The 17206-nt window shown below is 41.0% G+C and overlaps 6 protein-coding genes and 1 long non-coding RNA gene across 8 annotated transcripts; 1 reads left to right on the top strand and 6 right to left on the bottom strand.

Annotated features, from left to right (window-relative positions):
• Positions 1-16: 16 nt before the first annotated feature.
• On the bottom strand, positions 17-2760 carry LOC130702958 (bifunctional 3'-phosphoadenosine 5'-phosphosulfate synthase 2-like). Its single transcript, XM_057524586.2, has 8 exons — positions 2593-2760; positions 2415-2526; positions 2115-2350; positions 1920-2058; positions 1738-1856; positions 1368-1559; positions 382-1300; positions 17-318 (listed from the first exon to the last, which is right to left on the bottom strand). The coding sequence occupies exons 1-8, from the start codon at positions 2617-2619 to the stop codon at positions 221-223; spliced, it is 1842 nt and encodes a 613-aa protein (XP_057380569.1). The 5' UTR covers positions 2620-2760; the 3' UTR covers positions 17-220.
• A 1415-nt stretch (positions 2761-4175) lies between these two features.
• Positions 4176-6697, bottom strand: LOC130702957 (bifunctional 3'-phosphoadenosine 5'-phosphosulfate synthase 2-like). Its single transcript, XM_057524585.2, has 8 exons — positions 6539-6697; positions 6354-6465; positions 6050-6285; positions 5850-5988; positions 5675-5793; positions 5422-5613; positions 4445-5363; positions 4176-4333 (listed from the first exon to the last, which is right to left on the bottom strand). The coding sequence occupies exons 1-8, from the start codon at positions 6623-6625 to the stop codon at positions 4242-4244; spliced, it is 1896 nt and encodes a 631-aa protein (XP_057380568.1). The 5' UTR covers positions 6626-6697; the 3' UTR covers positions 4176-4241.
• Positions 6698-7142: 445 nt separating this feature from the next.
• LOC132087965 (uncharacterized) lies at positions 7143-8150 on the bottom strand. The gene is made up of 3 exons (XR_009420974.1): positions 8051-8150; positions 7733-7990; positions 7143-7676 (listed from the first exon to the last, which is right to left on the bottom strand). It is a non-coding gene; the product is annotated as an uncharacterized LOC132087965 (long non-coding RNA).
• On the top strand, positions 7938-9208 carry LOC130702814 (uncharacterized). The gene is made up of 4 exons (XM_059495281.1): positions 7938-8162; positions 8229-8621; positions 8811-8956; positions 9018-9208. Exons 2-4 carry the CDS (start codon positions 8480-8482, stop codon positions 9192-9194), a joined length of 465 nt encoding a protein of 154 aa, XP_059351264.1. The 5' UTR covers positions 7938-8162; positions 8229-8479; the 3' UTR covers positions 9195-9208.
• A 920-nt stretch (positions 9209-10128) lies between these two features.
• Positions 10129-11483, bottom strand: LOC130702813 (alpha-(1,3)-fucosyltransferase C-like). The gene has a single exon (XM_059495278.1). The coding sequence runs from the start codon at positions 11369-11371 to the stop codon at positions 10172-10174; it is 1200 nt and encodes a 399-aa protein (XP_059351261.1). The 5' UTR covers positions 11372-11483; the 3' UTR covers positions 10129-10171.
• Positions 11484-12083: 600 nt separating this feature from the next.
• LOC130702812 (alpha-(1,3)-fucosyltransferase C-like) lies at positions 12084-13560 on the bottom strand. 2 transcript variants are annotated; one of them, XM_059495277.1, is made up of 2 exons: positions 12536-13560; positions 12359-12477 (listed from the first exon to the last, which is right to left on the bottom strand). In XM_059495277.1, exons 1-2 carry the CDS (start codon positions 13318-13320, stop codon positions 12462-12464), a joined length of 801 nt encoding a protein of 266 aa, XP_059351260.1. In that variant the 5' UTR covers positions 13321-13560; the 3' UTR covers positions 12359-12461. The 2 variants fall into 2 exon arrangements, with proteins under 2 accessions (XP_059351258.1, XP_059351260.1); XM_059495275.1 differs by having other exon boundaries at positions 12084-13560.
• Positions 13561-14191: 631 nt separating this feature from the next.
• On the bottom strand, positions 14192-16321 carry LOC130702811 (uncharacterized). The gene is made up of 2 exons (XM_057524424.2): positions 14642-16321; positions 14192-14575 (listed from the first exon to the last, which is right to left on the bottom strand). Exons 1-2 carry the CDS (start codon positions 16314-16316, stop codon positions 14337-14339), a joined length of 1914 nt encoding a protein of 637 aa, XP_057380407.2. The 5' UTR covers positions 16317-16321; the 3' UTR covers positions 14192-14336.
• Positions 16322-17206: the final 885 nt, after the last annotated feature.

Below are 17206 nucleotides of genomic sequence, written 5' to 3'. Positions count from 1 at the left end.
AATAGAATTTTGGATATCATTTGCATAATATTTATTTGTATCTTCAATGTTTTCTTTCACAATTATTTGTTTGGATATTACTATTAGACATACGTATCTTTGCATTTTGAAATAGGTCGCAATTGTTGTCCTTTGTGGTAGTTGAAATAAAGAATTTAAAAACATAAAACGGTCGGAGACATTGGATGAAATTCTCACAAAATCTGAAAAGAAAAGGTCTTCAACTGCTAACAAGCGAACGATAATAACGGGCCAGGACTTCCCACGATTTGGGTGCCATGAATCCTTCAGGTGGTGGCGTACCTGACCTAGCCAGGGCTGCAGATCAAACAAATAATTACATTTCACGAATCAACGTGGAAAGTTATTTAAGGAATGAACCTCTCATGCGAGTGCCAGAGATGAAATCGAAATCCTCTTTACGTTCGGGATTAAAGAAAGCCATGGCTTTGGCTTTGGTGTCGTAGGCGGCGACTCGGAAGGGGATGATCTCGACGCCGACAAGGCCAGGCGCCATCGTCAGCACTTTACCACCGTGGGTCGGCTCGTAAAGGTCTTTTTTCAAGGCCGGATCGGGATGCGCCATACCGGCTGGATCTCTACCGACGATGTAGAATTTAGCTCCAGCTGTCATTCGGGATCTGGCGTGCCATTGGACTTCTGTCGGGCCGGCGTACATCATCGGCGATGGGAAAATGGCCAGGACAGTGTTTTCCGGATCGAGGACCCTCTCTTCCAAAATGGCCTGATGTTGTTCCATCCTGACGGGCAGTGGAACGTCATCGTCTTTCGTCCAGCCACCCAACGGATGGAGCAAGAGGACGGGCTTCTTGTAGCCTCTATCCAACAAAGCCTGGCGTGTAAATTGCATAAGAAGGGCGTGCCCGTTATGCACTGGATTTCTCAGCTGGAAGGCAAAAACAGCGTCGGCCCCCATGTCGAAAAATTTGCGCTGGAGTTCAGTGGGTGTCAAACGATATTCGTCCAATCCATCGTTCCATCTGATTCGCTCCAGGACTTCCAGTTCACCTCCGACCAGCCAATCGCCGCTGGCCAGGATCGTCTTGATGTACGGATGATCAGCATGCGTAGTAGCAAACGTCCTCGCGCATCGCTCTTCCTTGCGATGTTCGTAGAATTCCGGCGCTCGCAAAATAGCCACCGGCTTGCCCTGATGACGTAATGTAATAGCCGCGCTCTTTTCCAGTCTTTCCTTGTCTCCGCTGGACGTAGAGAGAACAATGGGAATGCTCTGATTGGAAACCGCAGCTCCATCATTGATGCTGTTGAAATGCACCACCTAGCGGATTATTTAAAAACTATTTTAATTCCTGCCAATCTGTACAAACAGCTGGGCAAATGATTACCTGCAAGTATTCGCGTTCCCTCATGAAGCCTTTGAGAGGCGAAGCCCAACCTTCGGATAACACTTGGACCCATTGAAGGTCGATCTCGCTGATATCGAGGAACGGCAATGTCTCAGCTTCGGCTTTAGCCTTGGCCGGTTCCTTAGCGAACAGTTCGATAACAGAGGCTTGAACGGCCGGCGGTAGAACATTCTATTATTACGGGAAACACAAAAGAATCAAACGAAAAGTCGGTCAGTACGACAAGTCGATAAGATATGGAATCGAAACAATTTTTTATCCATTGGTTTCACAACTATCTCGAGACAAGAAAGAAATGACACCAATAGATAAAAGCGAAATGAACCGATTGCATTCGGTAGGTACGTACCCGATCAACGAGAAGATCGACCAATTGTTGCGTGCATTCGATAATAGATGTCTCCCCTGTTCGCATTGTACTCTCCGCTTTTAATGGCTTCTCGTAGGGCGAATCGATCCCCGTGAAATCTGCACAATTGAATAAAAAAATTTAATCTTTTCCCCTTAGAAGATTGGATTATTGAAACGTACTTTTAATTTGGCCTTGACGGGCTTTTTTGTAGAGGCCCTTGACGTCACGTGTCTCGCAGATGTTTAGCGGAGCGTCGACAAAGATTTCGAAAAACGGGAGTCCGGCATCTTCGTGAATTTTCCTCGCACGATCGCGATCCTTAATTCAATAAAATCATTAAAGAAAATTAAAATTAAATCACCAATAGATTTTACCAGGCGGAAAGGCGAGACGAATGAGCAAAGAGTGACGACGCCAGACTCGGCGAAAAGTTTGGCAACTTCGGCCACACGTCGGATGTTCTCCTCTCTATCAGCGTCCGAAAAGCCCAGGTCGGAATTGAGGCCGAAACGCATGTTATCTCCATCGAGTCCGAAAGCCGGAATGCCTCGAGCAATAAGGTAATCTTCAAGGGCAAAGGACAGCGTCGTCTTGCCAGCACCGGAAAGTCCTGTTTGATTTTGAAAATTTTTAAATTCGTGACATCTCGAAGAATTCATTACATTTCCTTATACCTGTAAACCATAAGGTGCATCCGCGGAATTTGCCCGTGCCAATCACTTTGCCACGGACGTTCCTGTCGACCAATGGCCGATGGTACACGACGTTGGTCGCTTTCTGCATCGACTGCAAAAAAAAAATCAAAACGAAATGTATCAACTTCAAAACTTGAGAAAAAGCAAAGAATCTTACGCTGGAATTGGATTCTTGCGAAGTCATCGTGTGTCAGTTAGAATAAAGAGGTCCTCCACGTCCCAGCAAAGTTTAATGATGTTCAACGACGTTAAATGGTCTAGACGTTTGTTTTTCGAATAAAACGGACGCGAGTTAAGGCCGGCCTTATATTATCTATCCTTCAGCACCTGTTTAACTGATTATTTGCTTTTTTTTTTTTCGTAACTCAGCTTGCCCGTCTGAAGATGCCAAAGGCGATTCAAGGCCGACTACTCAACGACGGCCCAGTTTTTATTCACAAACAAACAGGGAGGATCTTGCGGCTGTTATCTCGTTGGCCACCCCTTTTTCTTTGGGGTTTTCCTTCGCCCGTTTTTGTTTGTTTTCATCGACGTGCCACCGCAACGCCTTTCTCGACACATTTTTCTTGCTGTAAAAACAGACTCCATCAGTACGTGTCGTATTTCTTATGGAATTAATACCTTTGACTGGGTTCCATCTTTCAAAAAAAAAAAAGAGGAATAAATTGGACACCAAAACAGTCCAGCTGATAATTTCAAAGCCAAGGGTGGGCCAATGTTTGTTTTGGATTCCCGTACTCGCACAGTTGAATGTAATCTTTTCCTAATCTGTGTGTGTTTGGATCCACACGTCTACCAAAAAGCAGATATTTCTGGTTGCAAGCGAACTGTTCGGCTATAATGGCCCAACAACTGTCTCCATCTAATCCCTGAAAAAAAAAGGACAAATCAGTTGGTTAACTGGGTTTTCTGCCATTACAAAACCACACAGACATCGAGATTAAACAAACACGTGGATAACATGTAAATTTTTTGTTTGATATACGACCTGTGTCTCTAGGTTATGGAAGTTACGTCAATTTCTCAAATGAGCCCGTTCAAGGATCTTACGGATTATGCACAACGTTTGTCGAGGCTTTATAGAAATGAGGTTACAGATCGTTTGGTACGTTAATTTCACATGGGATCAAACAATTCATCAACGTCAACGACTTTATTCGCGGATTAAACGAAACCGCATTTAAGAAAAATTAATTTCGATGATGGAAATTGTTGTTTTAGCTCTGCCTGAACGAAACGAATGCACGTCACACCTTTTAATCACATCAATTGATGTTGACGTCAAACGGGTGTGTACGCCACGAGCCTTTCTTTACACATGGCACAGCGGACTGTGCATCAGACATGAGCCACCGTAGGTCTGCGTTTTACAGCCCACGTCACCCAACTCCCTCCCCATTTTTATTCTATTTGTTTATCTTTTATCATAGTTAAGTTTATGGCACGAAATGATGTTTGCGTCAGGGATTCTTTTTGGTTGTTGTTTCATGTACCCACCAAATCAAAGGTCACAGAATTTATCCACGCACACAGTGACCAGGTTTTTCCAGTTTCTCATCTCTTTGTTTTTGTTTTCTCTTTCTTCATAAAACCTTCGAAACCCTGTGCTGATAATGTAAAGCTATTTCAGATAATCAAACATCAACCAACTAATCCACAAAGTCACCATTCGATGCAACAGCGAAATAAAAAGTTTTGTCTGGGCTACATTAACAAACGAAATCGATCACGTCTTTGAAAAACAGAATGTAGACAATGAGCGGTATATTCGTGCAGCGCAATACGCACAACGACTGGATGAATTGCTCAACGCAACGAATTGTAGTAACGGGCGAGCACTTCCCACGATTTAGACGACATGAATCCATCGGGTGGAGGTCTACCTGATCGTGCTAAAGCTGATCACACAGACACACGAAAACAAAACATCGACAGACGAAATGGCAAAATTTAATCGATTGCAACTCCATCTGTTGAAGTCAAATGAAACTGAATTAAAGTTTATATACCTCTCATGCGAGTGCCTGAAATGAAATCGAAATCTTGGCTGCGTTCCGGGTCGAAGAAATTCATGGCGTTGGCCACTTTGTCGTAAGCCGCCACTCGGAAGGGAATGATTTCCATGCCGGCTAGCCCTGGAGCCATGGAGAGGACTTTGCCTCCGTGAGTCGGCTCGTAAAGGTGCTTGTTCATAAAAGGATCGGGGTGTTCGACTCCGGCTGGGTCTCTGCCAACGATGTAAAATTTGACTCCGGCCGTCATTCGAGCTCTGGCGTGCCATTGAACTTCTGTCGGGCCGGCGTACATCATCGGCGATGGGAAAATGGCCAGGACAGTGTTTTCCGGATCGAGGACTTTCTCTTCCAGGATGGCCTGGTGCTGTTCCATCCTGACGGGTAGCGGAACGTCGTCGTCTTTGGTCCAACCGCCCAGCGGATGGAGCAACAGGACGGGCTTCTTGTATCCGCGTTCCAGCAGCGTTTGACGCGTGAATTGCATCAAAAGCGCGTGTCCGTTGTGGACGGGGTTTCTTAGTTGGAAAGCGAAAACGGCGTCGGCTCCCATCGCTTGGAAAATTCGTTTGAGTTCGGTGGGCGTCAGCCGGTACTGGTCCAAGCCGTCGTTCCATCGGATGCGTTCCAGGACTTCCAGTTCGCCGCCGACGAGCCAGTCGCCGCTGGCGTTGATGATGCGGATGTAAGGGTGGTCGGGATGCGTCGTCCCGAATTGCCTGGCGCATCGCTCCTCTTTGCGGTGCTCGAAGAATTCGGGCGCCCTCATAATAGCTATCGGTTTGCCCAGGTAGCGCAGCGCAATGGCCGGACAGCCACTTAACCTTAGTTTATTCTCCTTGCTGACGGCCAACACGATGGGCATGCTCTGATTGGAGACGGCCACACCTTCGTGAATACTTTTAAAGTACATGATCTAATGGAATAAATGTTTATTTTTTGTGGTGAGTAATCTAACAATTAAATTTACATACCTGGAGATATTCACGTTCTCTCATAAATCCTCTGAGAGGAGATGCCCATCCTTCAGACAACACCTGTACCCATTGCAGATCAATTTTGCTGATTTCCAATGAAGGTAACGTTTCCATTTCGGCTCTGGCTTGGATTGGATCGGCTACGAAAAGTTCCAGGACGGACGCTTGGGCCGTTTGAGGTAAAATGTTCTGTCGTAAATCATTAAAATTAGACGATTAAAAAAAGATTTAAGGTTTGATTATAGGATACTCTTGTGACGAGCATATCGACGAGCTGTTGAGTGCACTCACTGACGGACATTTCATTGGTGGGCAACGTCATATCCGGACGCTGTGGGGGTTCGTACGGTGAATCAATTCCAGTGAAATCTAATCATGCCTTGATTTAGAAGACGTTCTGATTCATGAATGGGTAAGGAATTTACTTTTGATTTCGCCTCGTCGAGCCTTTTTGTAGAGGCCTCTGGGGTCCCGTTTTTCACAAACTTCCAGCGGAGCGTCAACGTAGATTTCCATGAACGGAAGTCCAGCTTTCTGATGAATTTTCCTAGCATTATCTCGATCCTAGAAAATAAAATACATCATCGTCAAGTAAATTTAGGGAAAATTTGAATGAAATTTTTACCTGACGGAAGGGCGAAACGAATGCGCAGAGCGTCACGACGCCGGACTCGGCAAAGAGTTTGGACACTTCAGTCACACGTCGGATGTTCTCCTCTCGATCGCCATCAGAGAAATCCAAATCGGAATTGAGGCCGACTCGCATATTGTCACCATCCAGACAAAACGATGGAATGCCTCGAGCTATGAGGTAATCCTCTAGCGCAAAGGACAGCGTCGTCTTACCAGCACCAGAAAATCCTATATATTTTTAAAGAATAAAGAAAATAAGGTTTAATTATGAATAGAATCATTTTGTTTGATTTTACCTGTAAACCAGAGGGTGCATCCCCTGAAACGGCCCCGACCCATCATTTTACTACGAACATTCCTGTCCACCAAAGGATGGTGATAGGTGACATTCGTGGCTTTTTGTAATGACTACAACATCAACCAAATAAAAAAAATTAATGTTAATTCAATTAATATAAGAATGGGAATATTAATAACTTACAATGTTCCCAAATTTCAAATCAGCTGTTGCATGTTGTCGCGTTTCTGCCCTGTCAACGCTTTCCGCCTGCTGCCCGCTGTGTTCCATCTTCGTTCTTCAATTAACAATTACAAGTTTCGAATTTACATGTTGTTCGCCCGTCATCTGCTCTGTACGAGTCAAATAACTAACGTGAAAAACGCAGCCAAACTACCGTCCACGGTGAGATAATGAACGAAGTTTCTAGTACGTTGTTGACTTTGTGATACCCACAACGACTTCAAGGCGGAGGGGCTGGACTTGCAGCAAAGCCACCCTGTTGCTTATCTCTAGCCGCGCTATAAACGATTGTTTTAAAACCCGAAAATGAACATTTCCATGCATTTATAATACTTGAATGCGTGCATGTTATCACCGAGTCCAATATATCTTCTGCGTGACACAGTGATACGTACAGCCAGAGTCTAACCGTCGCACGAAAATGAACGTGCAATCCGACGATGGCGAAATCACGCAGCTATTATACAGCACACATAAAAAAATGCGACGGTTAAACATGTTGTATTGAGTTTACGGAGAAAAAAAAATGGCTCACCCAAGTCAAATTCTTTTGACTGACGGACACTGTACGTCGCGAAATGTCCCGGCCCAGCTCGCAGTCGCTTAGAGTTTCTCCGGTGGCCATTTACCAAATATTCTTTGCTGTTTCCAATGACACCGAAATGCTTTTGATTTCGGCAATCAAATTTTCTTTGAATTTCTGCGAATTATCTAACGATTTCCCTTCAACACCACAATCCCTGCGAGCAGCGAAAATACAACACCTTAAAACAAAAAATAGCAATATTTTCATACCTGTTGATTGAAAATATGTCCACTGGATGTACAGGATTCGACAGAGAAATTTCCATATTTAACCACTTGATAAAAGCTGTTTCCATACAATAGAACATTTAGTCCTCTTCCACGACACATTTTTTTCTGCCATCCTCAAAAAGATAGGCAAACCGTTTCATGTTGGAATCTTCCAAGTTGTTCTATTCAGCTACCAGTTGTCGCACTGCAATACCTGTTCGGAACACGGCACCAAATCACTTGCAGTAAAGGCTATTTCCTGGCTTTCGTATACGCATGTTGCACACAAGAATGATTTGAGCAACTGAATAAAAATGTAAGGAATTTACAAGACGTTATTTTATTTTTTTTTTTTTTTACCAAGAATGTGGAGGAAAGAACCGAAGGTTGAGCAATCTGATGTTGTCTGTGCGTAAAGAAAACCCTCCTCCAAAATGCGTTTGGCTTCAGTTTCTTCCACATTCAAGTTCACTTGGGCTGAGCATCGACATGTTATGCTACAAGAGATTTCGGTTCACTCAACATCTTCCTCGATTCATTTTCATTTTTTCTAGTGTACTGGCCGTTATCATTTTTTACAAATCAGTGGAAAAACAATTTCGAACCACTTGTTTCGACCTGGAAGAAGGTAGACCATTATCAACTTGTAGTTTGAATGCTGATCGAAGAGGCCCTCACCAAAATGTAATAGCTTATTCCATTTATGGCAATTTTTCACAAGAGGAAATTGTCCATCGATATTTAAAGCCTCTCAAAGAGACGCTCGAGAATATTCCATCCATTTATCCAGGTAGTACGTCCTTTTTGAGTAATAAAAAAAAAAATGCGTAAGAAAATGTTAATGTAAAACACAAAGGCTGGATTGCAAGAGTTTATCACAACCAAACCAATGACGGTACACCAACCTGGACTATGCTAAGAAAGGAATTAAACGTTGGAACACACGTGGATTTGTGCAACGCAACGCAAATCCTTCACGAAAATAAACTAGACAAGATTACATTTGCCAAGACTTGGCGCTGGGTAATTATTTTAAATTCCTTTTGCATACTACCCAATTAACTTTTGTTTAACTACGTGCAACACAAGTTACCTTTACTAGATGAAATGGTTGACACTTTCATGTCGAGAGACTCGGACAGTCCGATTATTCAGCGTGAAAAAGACGCTGTCATTGAATGGTTAGCCAGTGATAAGGTTTTCCACATCATGAGAGATCACCATGCTCACTGCACTTCAATTCTCGCAGGTAAATGCATTTTGGCCATGATTACAAATGGTTTCCTTAGAACATTTCAAAGTAACTGGAGTAAATTGGTGTGATATGGAAACATTTAAATAGTGTAACCCACTGGACTATCTGCAAACTTCAAACCATTTTTAAGCGTTAGAACGTAGACATGTTCGTGGCTTAATTTAGATGTTGCTAATTACCTAGGAATGTGGGGAGCGAAAATCAGCCAACATCGTTCTGAAATCGCTGCTGCATCGTACAAAATTTTAAAAAGGAATCATCGCATGGAATACGATTACGATCAGCTTTTGTTAAGCAAATACATGTGGCCAATTGCTATAAAAAATATGGTAAGATTTATTACCCTGACTTTTAATTTCAGTATACAAAATAAACCTGTGATGTGAATAGATGGCTCATGATAGCTACTGCTGCAAGAGATTCCCACATGTCAAGCCGTTTCCCACAAAGAGAATTGGTGTCCTTTTCATTGGAAGCAGAGGTTTACCTGGTGAAGGCCTAAAATTTGTATGCCCCAAAAAATGTCGTCCACTCAATGCCACCAGTCCAGAGTGGAAGTTTTGTTGAATTTTTCATTCCATTTTAACACCTATTTGAATAAAAAATTGCAGATTATGCCACGGGAAATGTCATGCTTCAAAAAAAAAAAAATTATTACAGAACTTCAAAGAAAAAACTGGAATCGCTTGGCTATACTTAGATGTTTAAAGATTCAAATTAACATTCTATATTTGTGCAACAACAATAATGTAAATATTTAGATTACCACACATCTGCTTATTACTTTACAACTTACTACTCTTTAGCTCAACAGTCAACATGTTTGATGATGCTGAGCAGTGATCTGTTGGGCCATTCCATTTTTCTACTACTTAATAAATAAAAATCACAAATTAAAGTTGAACAGAAATTTTTTAAAACCCCAGGTTATATAACACAACTTACTAGTAACACTTCTATTACGATTAAACACCATCAAGAAACTGACGGTAAGTTAGAAATTTCAACCATATGTTGAAAACATTCCTGACCTCCCACTGCCAAACATTGAAAAACCATGGAAAATTGCTTAAACTTCAGTTTTTAACAAGGCTTTGCATGCAGAAATGTTCCAATTACAGTTTGAAAGTTACTGCCATAAATTCTTGCCTCATCGTTTTTCCAAGAACTAAGGAGCCTCGTGTCATCCTGCCCACCATAGTTTTCGCTTCGAGAGGAAGGGTGAGATTGAATTAACAGTGGGGTACTTTATCGATCAATTTTTGGTTGTTTTTAAATCCATAGGCAACCGGTAGGTGGCAGGGGAATTGAGAGGATTATACAGGTTTAAGCTTAACAGATGTTAGTACAAAATCTGCAATACAGCTTAAGCCTTCTGCCCACGTCTAAAAGATATTAACGCACAACGAAAAAAGTTCATTTCTTGTATCGATTTCAAGGAAATTAACAAATGATTTGCCTTTAATGTATAGTCATCTTATATGAGACCATGTATTATCGGTTCATTTTTTTTATCACCATAAGCAGTTCATAACAAATGTAATTCATTCAGAAGGCTTCAGAACGATGGAACATTTCTTTGAAATTCGTTTACACTGTGTTCTTGGATGCCAATCTGGCTCGAGAGTCGGATAGAATTTGGTTACACCTTCATCCTGGTGAAGTTTTTTGCATAAACCACAGAAACTATGACGAGTCATTTGCGTTATATGACTTTCGACGTCGTAGTGATCTTTCCACCAGAAAAATTCGTTGTACAGCGTGTCATTTGCGTCTAGGATTTTGAGATAGTTGGCCAATTCTTCCGGAGTATATTCCAGTGCATTAATGTAAGAATGAACGGGGGCGATTTGGCTGTAATTTGCACCACCATACACGATTGGTATCAATCGACGATTCATTGTTTCAAAAAACTTTTCAGTGACGTAATCATTGCAAATGGAATTTTCAAAAGATAAATAGAATTTATACTTGGATTCGAGCATAGAGTAGCAGTCCGGACTGGATGTAGAAGGGTACATGTTGCTTTGAGCACACTTGAAATGGCCACAATCACCGTAAATGTGTACGGGAATATATTTTCTTAACTGGGAAACGTATCTCTCTCTATGGCCGGGTGTTTCACAATGGGATACCATCCAGGCCACCAGTCTGGTTTTGTTAGCCGCATAATTTTCATCCGTATGCGTTTCTCTAATTCTTTGTTGTGCCTCTTCCACATTTCTTGGAGCAGTTGATTTCGGAAAGATGCGCCCGTAAAGCATCGGGATATCTGAGTTGCCTTTGTAGCTCATCGTCCAGTTGAACACGTTTCCTAATGTCGTGACGTTGACGCATTTATCGGTCATCGAATCGGGGGATTCTTGCGTTAGAAAGACGAATCTTTGGTGTTTACGACGAGTAAATGTTGGTAAGTGAGTCTCGTTTAAGCGAATAACGTGGATTAAAATGGCGTCATATTCTTCGAGTGGCAAAGATGAAGAGTTGTAGTAAACGATACAGTCGGCAACTTGGCATTGACCCTTCATGAAAGGTTCGTGTCCTTCGCCGAAGGTAGAAGTGTCGAGAGTTTCGGGGTGGTCCCATATCAAAATAGTTTTATTTCTTCGATTAACCAGTTCATTCCTTGTAAATGAGATCCTGGAATCAAAATCGTCTAGGCGAATTGTAAGCAAGAAGATAAGCGACAAATTTGCCACTGATAATGCTAATAAAACCTTATTAGATCTTCGTTGTTTTAACATTGCGGAAAGTGCTTATCCGCGGAATGAAGTGGCGGAACAGTCACAAGGTGAAGGCTAAACAGAATGCAATCCGAAATCGTCAGACCGGAACGATGACGATAAAAGTAAATTTTTCCTTCAGTAAGGACAAGTTTTCAGCGAGACACAATCGGGTGAACTGGAGACCCAAAGCAATAATTTCGACTGACAATTTTTTAACGAAAAATTCCTGTATAAGTCACGTGGGGTAATCTTGTATAAGCCCTCTATTGAGCACTCGAAGGACTTCAGTTCGAGTTGAAAAGCAGTGTTGGCCGCCGCCATTAAAAAAGTGCAGATAGTGCACCACAATTCGACATTTAATTCCAAACTGGATTCAGTGTTCGTTATACTACTTGCAAATTCGGCTCTTAATGCCTCTTTTGGCCTTCTTTTTTTTTTATATCTAAAGCATATAAAAGCAACTACGTTTCGTCTTGTTCGACAACAAGCTGGTTATCAATGTCTCAATCTACTATGCTCTGCTTGCTCCGTATTTCAACAGTTTGTGGGAACAACACAGAAATTCCAAAAGTTATTGATGCATCGAATACGAGAAGATGCTTGCAACTGCTGCTATGATGAAATTGAAAAGAATAGACATTTACGAAACATATTTATTGCTTAGACCGATTCTGGCGAACTGTCAAATCATTGACTTTTTCAATCACGTCAACATATTTCACAGATCACCATTAGCAGTTTATAACGAATCTAAATCAATCAGAAGGCTTCAGAATGATGGAACATTTCCTTGAAATTCGTTTGCACTGTGTTCTAGGGAGCCAATCTTGCTCGAGAGTCGGGTAGAATTTGGTTACACCTTCATCTTGATGGAGTTTTTTGCATAAATCACAGAAACTATGACGACTCATTTGCCTTATATGACTTTCCACGTCGTAGTGATCTTTCCACCAGAAAAATTCGTTGTACAGCGTGTCGTTTGCGTCTAGAATTTTGAGATAGCTGGCCAATTCTTCAGGACTGTATTCCAATGCGTTGATGTAAGAATGAACGGGGGCGATTTGGCTATAATTTGCACCACCGTAGACGATGGGTATCAATCGACGATTCATTGCTTCAAAAAACTTTTCAGTGACGTAATCATTGCAGATGGAATTTTCAAAAGATAAATAGAATTTATACTTGGATTCCAGCATCGCGTAACATTCCGGACCGGATATGAATTGGTAAATGCTGCTTGGAAGACATCTAAAATTGCCACACAAACCGTAGATGTGGACTGGAATAAATTTTTTCAACTGGGCGACGTATCTCTCTCTATGGCCGGGTGTTTCACAATGGGATACCATCCAAGCAACTAATCGAGTTTTATTGGCCGCATAATTTTTAGCCCATTGCATTTCTTTAATTCTTTGCTGCGTCTCTGCTGGATTTCTTGGAGCTGTTGATCTCAGACGGATGCGTCCGTAAGGCATTTGAATATCTGAATTGAATTTATAACTCATTGTCCAGTTGAACACATTGTCCATTGTCGTCACGTTGAGGGTGGTCATCACGTCGGGTGATTCTTGGGTGAGAAAAACAAAGCGTTGGTTGTTGCGTCGAAGAAAAGTTGGCATTTCAGTCTTATTCAATTCGTGCATGTGGATTAAAATGGCGTCGTACTCTTCGAGGGGCAATGACGAAGAGTTGTAGTAAACTATGCAATCTGAGACTTGACACTGATTCTTGATGAAAGGCTCGTGTCCTTCGCCGAAGGTAGAAGTGTCGAGAATTTCCGGGTTGTTCCATATCAGAATAGTTTTATTTCTTCGATTAACTAATTCATGCGTTCTGGGCGATGTGCTTATATTGAGATCGTCAAGACGAATGAAGAGCAACCATATTAGTGAAATATTGGCCACTGAAACTGCTAAAAGGATCTTTTTAGCTCTGAGTGCTGATGGCGGGAAACGGAGCAAAATCATGGGAAAGACGACGGCAGAATGGCGCAACAGTGGATGATGCTAAACAGAATGCAATAACTTAAAACGAAGTGTTAAAATTGTGCATCGGGGACATGGATGAAGAAGATACAGGTAAATTTTACCTTCAATGCGTTGATTCTTTGAGCTGGGAACAGGAAAATATATTGCTGACGTCTACGTCACACAAACAAATTTAACTAAACTATTTGTAGGAAAATCCCTGTAGAACTCATGTCGGGAATCATGGTGGAAGCCCTCTGTTGAACACCCGAAGTACTCGGAGTTCAGAACGGATGAAAAGAAATTACGAAGAACATGGAGGGTTGGGTAAGTCATGTAAAATACAGACATCGTTGTGCACTCGACAACGTATTTCAACTATTTATAGGTACAGCTTAGAAATTCCAACAGTTGTTGATGCATCAGATACGAGAAGATTCTTGAAATTGATGTGATAGCCTAACCATATACCGTGTGGTAAATTGATGTCAAGGTATTGGCATAACCGGCAATTCTAGCTTTCGTCTGTTAATTTTTGAAATACTATACAGTCCAGTGACAGAAGGCAGCCGAAAACTATCTGAATGTCAACTGCACTCTCTCTCGTTGCAAAAAAAGCACGAGAGTTTGAGAATACGGGAACACATAACCTTGCATTTCAATGGCGGAAAAGTTAGATATTAGATACGTATCGTACCAGCGTGACAGAATTTGGTATGTAACGAGCTTAACTGTCACGCCAGATGAGACCAGGTTGAATAACTATTTTGTAAGTAATGTCAAGAATTTTTACTTTTTAAACGATTTTGCACAGACAACCTGCCATTTGGAATGGAACATGCTTCAGAATTACATCAATTTTTGTGTGATTGCCATTTTAGATACATTGCAATAGTGCAAAACTAATCAATTCCTCAGTTTTGCTTCTATTTCAATGAATACAGCGGAATTTAAAACATTATACAAGCCATTGCTACCTGTAGTACCTTTGATGGTATTTATCATTCGCTGAGGAACTATGCATAACAGACTTCAGGTTTGTCATTTTGGGCACATGTGATTCGGCTGATACCAGCTTTTACTCTGCAAATGCCTGTCACATAAACATCCTCCAAATGAAAGAAGGGAGTTGTTTGCATAGCAGCTAATAACGGCAGGATTGTTGTTCCATGCAGAATGTAATAAGTCGATCCGTCATAATAGTCAGGGTAAGTGTTCCACGGATGTTCCTGAATCGTCGTGTTCGTTTTGCCCTCTTTCAGCAAAAATGTGCCGTTAATTTACACTCAAACTCTTTGTAAAAATGAATATTCTATTTTACCTCGGGCTACACTAGTGTTCCCAGGTTTACCAAACATACTGTTGGTCGAAGTGTACCAAGTCTTCACAAAATTAGCCATGCTAGATATGGTGATGGTGGCCTCTTCTTCCATCTTGAAAACCAGATCGACTTTGGCACAATTTGTATTCACCCAATTGAGGACTGCAGCCATTTTCAAAGGAGAATTCCTGTACGAATCGTCTATCTCTATCTGTACAATGTCACCGAAAGTGTCACTTTCCTCTTCGACGGCTGTTTGCGTCGTGCTGCTGTCGGGTTGGCCCAGGAAGAATCCAAAGTGTATCAGGGTCGGTGGAATTTTCTGCGCCATAGCCTTTATGTAACTCACAAAGTTGTATCGAATTTGATGACGTTTCTCGAAATTTTCGGCTTGTGTTATTACAGCAATGAATATACTTCGGATTGAGGGAGGGAACGAGCACGATGGAATATCCAAATAGTACTCGAAAGACAAAACATCGTTAATGACAGCACCGTACTCTGGTTTGAGTTTGTCCTCCACTAGTGGAAAGAGTTCCAAACGTACCGTATTGTATCGAATGTACACGTTAATACTCTCATAAGCAGGTGGGCTATTTACAATAGGAAAAGATGTTCCAGTCCACCAAGAAGCCATATAATTGACGAGTAGATTTTTTTCGCGATTCCATTGTTCGATTGGAGACATAGTTGTCCATTTTTCATGGCCACTTAAACAAGTGGCCAACTTGGACATGATACTAGTCTTTTCTGTGTTGCACGATGTGACATTTGCATTTAACACAGAACTCGTGGTTTGATATAGGTTAATTGCAGCTTCCAGCAACTTTGTTATGTTGTTTGCTTCTAGTAAACAGCCATTCGTTTGAGTGGCCAATTCAGCCTTTTCTTTATTGCAAGTAATAATTTTTTCAGTCAGGGAATGGTTCAATGATTGATATTTTCTGATTTCCTCTTCCAATGATAATATTTGATTGTGAAACCCCGTTATACATTCAGATAGATTTGCTTCCAGTTTCTGTTTTTTGACGCTGCATGCAAAGGCAGTTTGATTGTGGGTGTTAGTTAGGAGTTCAAATTTTTTCCCTTCAATGGAAAACCATTCCACAGTGAAATTTTCTGTTTCAATTAAACATTTAGTCAAATTGATTTCCACTTGTTTCTTTTCGGTTTCGCAGGTGACTAATTGCACGTCTATAGAACGTCGTGCATCTTGACAGTTTTTCATTTCAGTTTGGAACCAAAGTGCTGTGGTATTTTGATCGTTAAGACATTTGGTAAAATTTGATGTTGTTTTTGCAAGATCTATGTTGCACAACAAAATTTTTTCATTTAAACGAGTGTTGTTTTCCTGTAACTGGTTCACTTGGGATTCCAAGACTAACGATCTATTGAGCACTTCATTAGAACATTTGGCCAAATTGGATAAAATGTAATTTTTTTCTTTTTGGCAGTTCAGATTTTTTTCATTCAGGGAATCATTCAAAGCTTGAAAGTTTTCTATTTCATCCTGAAACCTCAACATGTTTTTTTTACCTTCTGTCAAACATTCTGTCAGGTTGAATTTAATTTTGGTTTGTTTGGTCTCGCAGCTTAAAAGTTTAACATCTGATGAATTGCTTGACTTTTGACAATTTTCTAATTGAGTTTCATAAAATAAAGTTTTGTTTTTCATTTCGCTTTGGCATACAATCAGACTGAGTTCTTTTTCTTTGTTTTCACTTTCACAGTATGAAACTTGCAAGCTAATATTATCACTTTGATCTTGGCAATTGTTTAAGTCGATTTCAAACTGCATTGATTCTTTTTTTCCATCACTTACGCATGTAGAATAGTTCGATTCTGTTTTCATCTTTTCTAAATGGCAAGTTGAATTCGCTTCAGTTAACAATAAGGATGTTTGGTGGCATTTTCGCATGTCAGCCATACTGGTTGATGTTTGATTTTCTTCATCTATCAAACACCAATCCAAATCTGATTTCAAGGTATTTTTCTTTGTTTCACTGATATTCATATTCTCCTGTAAGGACTGATTTGAAAGTTGGCAACTTGCAATCTCTGATACAAACAGCGATACTTGATTTCTTCCTTCGTTTACACATTCCGTAAAATTAAGTTCCAGGTACTTCTTTTCTTCGTTTAATTTTTTAAGTAATATGTCAGATTCATTCTTTTCCTGAATTTGTTCCGTTTGGCACTGCCATGATTTTTGTGTCGTTTTCTTGTTTTCCCTTTGAAGAAATTCTTTTTCATTTTCATACACCGTTGTAAGTGCGTTCCAACCGTCTTGGCACGGAATATACCTATACGAGATGCACTTGTCCTTGAAATTTAAAAGAGTTTCTTCATCTTCCTCAAATAACACGAAGTCATTCGTGTGTTCCCATTCACAAGGAACGTAGCGATAAGAAATGCATTGGGATACGTTAAAGAAAAGACTGTTCTGCTCCGTGAGAATCTGTTCCAAATCTAGAGTCTCATTCTGTTGTGAATTACTAACCGCCAAGAATAGTAGAAGAATCAGCATCGATTTTGTCGCAAATTCGAAAGGCATTTTAACGTAGC

Source organism: Daphnia carinata, chromosome 5 (genome assembly GCF_022539665.2).
Source record: "Daphnia carinata strain CSIRO-1 chromosome 5, CSIRO_AGI_Dcar_HiC_V3, whole genome shotgun sequence".
Classification (NCBI taxonomy): Eukaryota; Metazoa; Arthropoda; class Branchiopoda; order Diplostraca; family Daphniidae; genus Daphnia; species Daphnia carinata.
Note: the sequence above shows the minus strand (reverse complement) of the source record. Positions and strands in the feature narration are given on the sequence as shown.